General features: G+C 45.2%; 1 protein-coding gene across 2 annotated transcripts in view; it reads right to left on the bottom strand.

The window, feature by feature from the left end:
* Window positions 1-214: 214 nt before the first annotated feature.
* The window catches only part of Serpina6 (serpin family A member 6), a 9,772-nt gene continuing 2,444 nt past the window's right edge, over window positions 215-7,542 (bottom strand). The window contains exons 2-4 of one of the 2 annotated variants that reach the window (XM_035445235.1): window positions 6,675-6,945; window positions 1,997-2,144; window positions 215-400 (exon numbers count right to left, since the gene is read on the bottom strand). In XM_035445235.1, coding sequence (XP_035301126.1) covers window positions 215-400; window positions 1,997-2,144; window positions 6,675-6,945 — 605 coding nt within the window. Of the gene's footprint in view, window positions 401-1,992; window positions 2,145-6,674; window positions 6,946-7,542 lie in introns of both variants that reach the window. The other variant, XM_035445234.1, reaches the window with a different exon arrangement.

Below are 7,542 nucleotides of genomic sequence, written 5' to 3'. Positions count from 1 at the left end.
AGCCCAGAGTTTGCAAAAACACCCTTTAATAACTGTTCCCGTTATCTCAGCGTTACCTTCTCAATTGACCTGTTTTGGGAGTAGCAACAATGGTTATACATTACAGGATATCTAAAAGTAGGGATACATGGCTGGGTTGGGGAGGACCTGGAGGAGACTGGGGAAAGGCTTCTAACCCCAAAGTCAGGTGGTACCATAGCTTCTCCGGCATGCTCTAAGCTGGATTCATGATTTTGCCCAACAACAGGTTGCTCCACGTGAAGCTGTCAAACATCATGATGATGAAGGGCTCGTTGAAGGTGAGGGTGAGTGGGTCAGATGTCTGCTGTTGGGGAGCCTTTGTGATGGCAACAGGCAGTTCATCCGTCTCATCCAGTTGCAGCACGGCCTTGTGAACTATCTATGAGAAACACGCCAGAGGCAGGAAATGAGCCTGTCGTGAGGCAGGAACTGTCCACATCTCATCACGCGGACATCACAACCTCTGTTCCACAGAAGGTGAAGCAGCCAAGATTCCCAAAGCATCAGCTGTTTACTCCATGTCTAAGCAGCAGCTCCAGACCCTATACTGCACCTAGCTTCCTCCCTGTTGGAAAAGCAGGATGTGCACACCACAAAGAAGTTAGAGGAACTGGGTCTCATGGTCCATCTCGGATTCTACTTACCTGATCCCAGGTTTCAAGACACCTCACGTTGTCCACTCTGCTATGGAAACAGCAGAGTTGAACCTCTATAAAGTGCTTGTGCCTACTTTGCCTCGGAAAGCCCAGACTGAAGCACAAATGCAAATCCTTGGCTGTTGGTGTGTTCCTTTAAATGATGAAAATTAGGCTGTGTTGTGAATACAACTAACTGGTTGACAGCTCCTACCCCCGGCACGAAACAATAGGTGACAGTCAGTGTATTCCCAGCGCCCCTTGGTGGTAGTGGTGTGTGTGTGGGGGGGGGGTGCTCATCAGCTCTGCGTCTCAGCAAGTCTGTAGGTCTTCCAGTGTCCCTGTGATAGCTTCCTGCAGCCAGGCAGAGGCTGAACTGTGACCCGGACCTCTGCAGTGGGGCTTGAGGGTTTGAGACCTTGTATAGACAGACTTAAGGTCAAACATTCAACTGATTTTGCTGCTGCTGCTGCTGCTGCTGCTGCTGCTGCTGCTGCTATTAGATTTTGCTAGCTCCGTGACTGCATCAAGCTCTTTGCCCTTCCCGGGTGTAAGGGTACCCCTGAGCAGTTGGGATAATGTCTACCTCTGCTATATAAGCCCAAAGCTCCAGTCAGTGCAGTTGTCAGTATGCTTTGTGACCTTAGAACATTCAATCCTTCAGTAGTTCTAGTACAGCCATAGTGGAAAGAGTTCCTTTCTTGTTAAACAAAAAACAAAAAACAAAAACAGATAAAGGGAGGCTTCTGTGTGGCCTAGCTTCCTTCCCTGTGGTGAGTTTACTCATCCACAAGGCACATTTGCTGAACTCACATCTCACTAAGTAAGGCTTCCATGCACTCAAAGCCCTTGTGTTTTGAGGACAGTGTTCACATCTGAGAAATGGAAACATATCCAGATCCCAGCACAGGCTTGGGCACATAGTAGGTGTTCAATCAAAATGTTCTGAATGAATTTATGAATTGAGAGCATCAAGCAGAAGGCCAAGCCTGAAACTGAATGGAAGGCTCAGAGTGTTGTTAATGGGACCTTTACTATGTCCTCTCTTTCTTTCTGCCAGGGCTGCTTTCATTTTCGCCTTGACAACTTTGTTTTCCAGTATCCCCTCTCTGTGAGGCTTAGGGAGATGGCTAGCTGCCTGGGTTGTGACTCTCCCTTGTCATGAGCTTTCTGTGTGCTTGTTTTCTTGCTGAGCTTCTGTTTACTGAACTGTGGTTGAAGGGCTTGGACCTGGGGGTTTTGGCTAGGCATCTGATCATTCACAAATGGGCTGAGTTGCTTACTCTTAAGATTTTTTTGGTGTAAATTTTGGAAGAAAAGCTCCCAAGATGCTTACTCACCTTTGATGCCTTCTGTGGAGAATCCTGGGTGGCGCCTGAGAAATCTGGTTGTTGGGTGAATAAGCCTGTGAAGCCCATGTCCGCCAGCACATCTTCAAGGTTGTAGGTAGCAGACATGGAGACTCTGGGGATATACAGGTTCACCTGCCTGTTCAGGTTGAAGTCAAAGAAGTTAGAGGGTGCAAGGCTAGACCTGGTGGTAGAAAGCAGCACATCCTTTCCCATACAGATGGCCGATTCTTGGTGTGAGCTCTTCAACCCTTGTAGCACCAGGCTAACTCACTCACTAGGGATGAAGGGCAGGAACTATCTCTTCCTCATATGTAAGGCATCTCTGGGTCTGTGAATTACCTAAAGTCATTTTTTTCTCTGGGTGACTCCTTTGATACTATCATATCTGTGATATAGATGGACTACTGATCAGTCCTTATAGTCTTAGAAGAAGGTAGGAGAAAAGTAGTGGAGAGAACTGACCAGGAGCAGTAGTCCTGGTCAAGCTATACAGATGATTCTATGTCTCAACTGTCAAGTCCTGTCCCCTCTGCTAATATCCTTATCTCAGCTGGGTCAGCCTATGTACTGTTAAGGCCCCTCTGATGGTTGGTCTTCATTTTCAAATGACAGGAGTTTAGAATCACCTAGGAGACACACTTGCAGACATAACTATGAAAGCATTTTCAGAGAGGCTTAACAAGGGATGGAGGACCCATCCTAAATGGCCTCAGTTCTGATACTATGAGACCAGGAAAACGGATGTTAAAGGAAGAGGCTGCTGCTGTTTTCATGTCTTGCTGGCAAGTTCATCTGACCTTTCACCTACTCCATTGCTGCCACTACCAGCTGCTTCTGCCATCTTTTGCTGCCATCAGAATCCATCTTTTCAGACTTCTACCATGGAAAGAAGATCATCTACTCTCCAGGAATCTTCTAGATCTTTGGCATCAGATTTGGACTACTGAGCCATCCAGCCTCATGGATTGGGGAGCTCCTGTTTGTTTGTTTTTTTTTTCTCAGCCAGGGCAAGACTTCCATTGTTGGACTATCTAGACTAGAGTGGTATATAAGCCAAAGACTTCCATTGTTGGGCTATCTAGACTATCGTGGTGTATAAGCCAATCTACTAAGTCTTCTTTTTATAAACAAATAATAAATAAATTTTATAAATAATGAATCATTTTCTGTGACTACCTGACAAGCCTTGAGAACTCTCTTGAGGAATTTGGAAATGTTTGGAGGTATGGCTAGAGAAGCCCTAGAGTTCTGTGAAAAGGAACCTAACATATAATTAGGAAGGGTATATAGATAGCAAAGACTTCTCATGAAGTTTCAAGTGGAAACAAGAGCTCAGTGAGGAACTGAGCAAGAGCAAGTTCACATGAAAATAGAGGGGGAAAAGGAGCAGAAAACCCTATGAGCACAAGCCGGATTGCTAATAGAAATGCAGGCAGTGGAGTCCTGGATCACAAGGTTTCATCTTGAAAGGAAGACTCTACTGGGAATCAGAATTTAGGCCATCCACTTTACATTATGTAGAAAGCATGGCTGTGTTCTGGCCATCTCCTAAAAGCTTGAATGAAGATGAACTCAGAAGTTGCAGGGGAAATTTCAAAAAAAAAATCATCCAAGTTGTGGTACTGTTATTACTTACTAAATTTACAGGAAGAGACATCAGAAAATTAGAGCAGAATGGTGTGGAAAATGTGTAGTTTGGCGAGGAAATGAACCTTATCCTGGTTGAATTTATAGATAGGATGGGCTCAGATAAAGAGATTAACATTGTAGTGAAAAACCAGGGTCTTTGCACTGGGACAATAAAAAGAGAGCCTTGATTGCAAGTCCTCACTTACACATCAAGAGCTCCAAAGACTCATTTTAAAGGATAGCACCTGAAATAATAGAGCCTTCAAGGTACCTGGTAGGAAATTGCTGTCTAGGAAAGTATCTTCAGAATGTCAAACACAAAGGCACACAGAGGCCACTGCATTTGTGATCCAAGGGATGACAGTTTTCAAGCTGGCAGAAGAACTTGGCATCGTCCACATTGGACATTTTGGTAGGCATAAAAGATGCGAAAGAGAGGAATCGTAGAAGCTGGCACCAAGTTACCAGGAAGTCTCTGATGTCCAACAATGTGTAGTGTAGGTTTCATATGCAGAGTTCCTAAGCAGGCGACGTGAAAGTGAAGCCTAAGTTGTAGTGCAAACCCTAGGATGTTGGATATGACAAGACCTCCAGATGACTGTCAAGGAAAATTGCAGGCATGGACTGTAGAGTCAGCCCAGGAGAGAGACTACATGGTCTACAGGCAACAAAAGTAGAGAAATGTGGCTACCCAGAGCTGTTGGAGCCTGGGTGAGACAATCAAGAAGCCCAGATGTCAGACAGGAAACTGTAGGATACTGCTTTTGTCCTTTAGGATTTCAGTCTTGCTTTGGTCTGTCTCCCTTCTCCCAATCCACCCTTTTATAACTGGAAATTTTATTCTGTGACATTGTATATTGGAAGTGTGTAAACTGGTTCTTGTTTTACAGGGACTTACAGTCAAGATATGGCCTTGAGTCTCAGAAGAAACTTGACTTTTTAACAGTGTCAATATTGTTAAGCCGATTTAATTTTTAAAGAAGTCAATTTATTTTGCACTATGAGATGACCATGCATCTCTGAGGGATAAGAGTGAGACGTAATGGTTGAAAGATGATATTTTTAAGCATCAAGTTGTCAGGGTGTGGACTTGTGATGCTTAATCTTGTAACGATTCACTGTTGATTGGATTTTAGAATCACCTAGGAGACACACTTTTGGGTGTAACTGTGAGGGTGTTTCTAGAGACCTTTAGTAGTAGAGGGAGGAGCCATCATCCTAAATGTGGGTTGGGTGTCCTGACTGCACAAAAGGGACAAAAGGAAGCCAGTGTTCTGCTTCATCACAGATGGGCCCAGACGAAACAGAGCCACATTACAGTGGACTGAAGCCTCGGAAACTGTGGACAAAAATACACCTTTCCGTCTCTTTAAATGTTTCTCTCAGGTCCTCATGACGGCAATGAAGAATGAATTAACACAAACGAAAACTAAGGTATCCCATTGCTGATGTCAGGAGTGGGGTCGTTTTCTGTGAACACCTGACAATGTGGTTCAGAACTCTTGAGAGCCGGCTGTGGAATTCGGAAATGCTTGGAGGTATAGCTAGCCCTAGCATTCTGTAAGAAGGAGCCTAACATGTGATTAGAGAGGGAGTTCAGGAGATCACAGTGCTGATCGTCCTATGTAGCTAGTAAGGACTGCTCGTAAGGGGGAGAAGAACCGGGTGAGGAAGTTCATGCTATACTCTGACAACCAGGTTATCTGCACTTTGCCCGTGCCTTGAGACTTGCACAGAGCCTGGATTTAAATGTGATGAATAAATTCACAAAGCATAGATGATTTCAAGGCAGCCCAGTAGTCGTGACATGGGTTCTGCTGGCTGCTTTTGACCAGATTTACAGTGAGAATTGAGAACAAAAAACAAGCAGAGTGGAAAGACCTGAAAAAAAATACAATCTGGTCATTAAAAGAATGTGTTAAAAGCTGTGAACAAGGAGGGTAGGGAATGGTTGCTAAAGACATTTGTATGATTACAAAGAAATCAACCTGGGTCTTGTGGTGATCTGTAATCTTAGCTACTGCAGACCCCAGTGAAGGAGGTTGAAGCGCCAAAGCCTGCTTAACATATACAATGAATTTAAGGCCAGCCTGAGTAAACCCTGTCTTAAAAGGGAGGTACTGAGAATACAGCTTAGGGGTAAGTCTAGCATGCAGAGACCCTCGGTTTAATTCCTAGTACTGATTTTTTTTAAAATGAAATATTTAAATTGCAGCAATAGGAGCCCAGTCTTGAGGTGAGATCGCACACACCGCTCAATATAGAAAAGCAGAAGCTCACTGAATAGACATTTGCTTAAGAAAATAATGCAGCCAGAGCACCATGCTCACACAGGGCACTGGACTGTTGTTTCTCCATGATTCTTTTTTACTACAGTCAGTTGCCCAGGATGCAAAGGCCATTTGCACTGCACTTGGCAGAGGCCCCAAAGAGCTACAGACTTGCTTTATAGTGAGTCAGCTAAGAACAGAGAAAAGTGGGGAGCTTTGTAGGTGTCTGGTCTGTGGACCTGAAATGGTGACCACACCCCTTTGGGTGTGGTTTCAGGTGGACCAAAGCAGAGCAAAGAGAGGAGCTTGAGGCGTGGCTTTCCTTTGGACACTCTTTCTGGTGGGTCAGCGGATCCCGTAGAAAGAGCAGGGAAACGCTTCAATGGTTCTTTGTATTTTTCTGTGTAATTGTTCCCCAATAAACACCCATTTACCATTTGTCTTGGGTTTAGTGATGCACTTACATCCTTGCCTTCAGAGCTTGGTGTTTGGTGAGCTCCGTTTAAGGAACCGATATAAAAATATAATGTATAAGACGACTATGCTTATGACATTCTCAAGAAGTGAGGATTGGACTTGGGCTATGCCCCAAATGACCTCTGTGATAGGTGGATATATAAGTATACCTTCCAGTTACAGAACCTCGCAGCCTCTGGGGAGCAGTGAGACCTTGTGGGGGTCTATCTTGGAAAGAAAGAAGTCTCTGCACTTCATTTTCCAGAAACATACACCCAACCAAAAACCTACATGGTGCCTGGAGGGCTTACCTGTTGGTCAGAAGGTTGTCCCACCTCTCAATTGTGTCCCTATTAAGTGCAGCGATGACATTGTCCATCTGGCCCTTGTCTGGAAGGATGAGGAAGGTAGTTCCATTTTTCAAATACTTCATCTGTACCAGCTGGCAGGGGATCTCTGGGTCATGAAGATAACCGACGACACCTGACTGAAACATCATGGGCACCCTTACGGTGCTAGTCGCGCTCACGTGGAAGTCCTCATCCCTGGTATTTTCTGGGCTTATGGGAAGATCCCACATGCCTGGAAAGATATGAGGGAGGGAAGAGAGGGGGGTCCACTATCAATCATTAGGTTAGCAGACTAGGAATTAAAATAAAGCTTGAACACCCTCTTCTGAAGCAGCAGAACATCCACTGTTCTTGTAGAAATAAGCTAGGTAGCTAGCTGCCAGCAGCATGCCAGGAATACTCCAGCTCGAGCTGCCTGATTTCAGAAGGATATGATAATCCCTAGGGGCCTGCAGCCAGTTCTGCATGCAGCAGTGTGATGCAGCAGCAGCGTGCTGGGTTAGGAGGGCCTATCCTGTCCCCTGCCTCTGGTGGTTACAGATTAGCTCTGCTTGAGATTGGCTTTCTAACACAGGCAAGGGAAGAGAAAAAGGGCATGGATCTTGGATTTAGGCTAGGCCCCACTTGAGCTAGACTGAGGGCTCAATGCTGAGAGTTACAGTGGTCCTAGAACTCAAACCTTGAACTCAGGGTCTCTGGTGGGCAGAGGGAGGAGCTAGCTTTGGGGAAATGAACTATTTCGAAAGTCTGGCCAGTTCCTGGAAGAGGCTCAGACCTCTGCCAATTGAAAGGAGGGCATTTCAGACTCCGGTGCTTCCTGTGTATAGAG

The sequence above is a fragment of the Cricetulus griseus genome, chromosome 5 (genome assembly GCF_003668045.3).
Source record: "Cricetulus griseus strain 17A/GY chromosome 5, alternate assembly CriGri-PICRH-1.0, whole genome shotgun sequence".
Lineage (NCBI taxonomy): Eukaryota > Metazoa > Chordata > Mammalia > Rodentia > Cricetidae > Cricetulus > Cricetulus griseus.
This window is presented reverse-complemented; position numbering and strand designations above follow the sequence as displayed.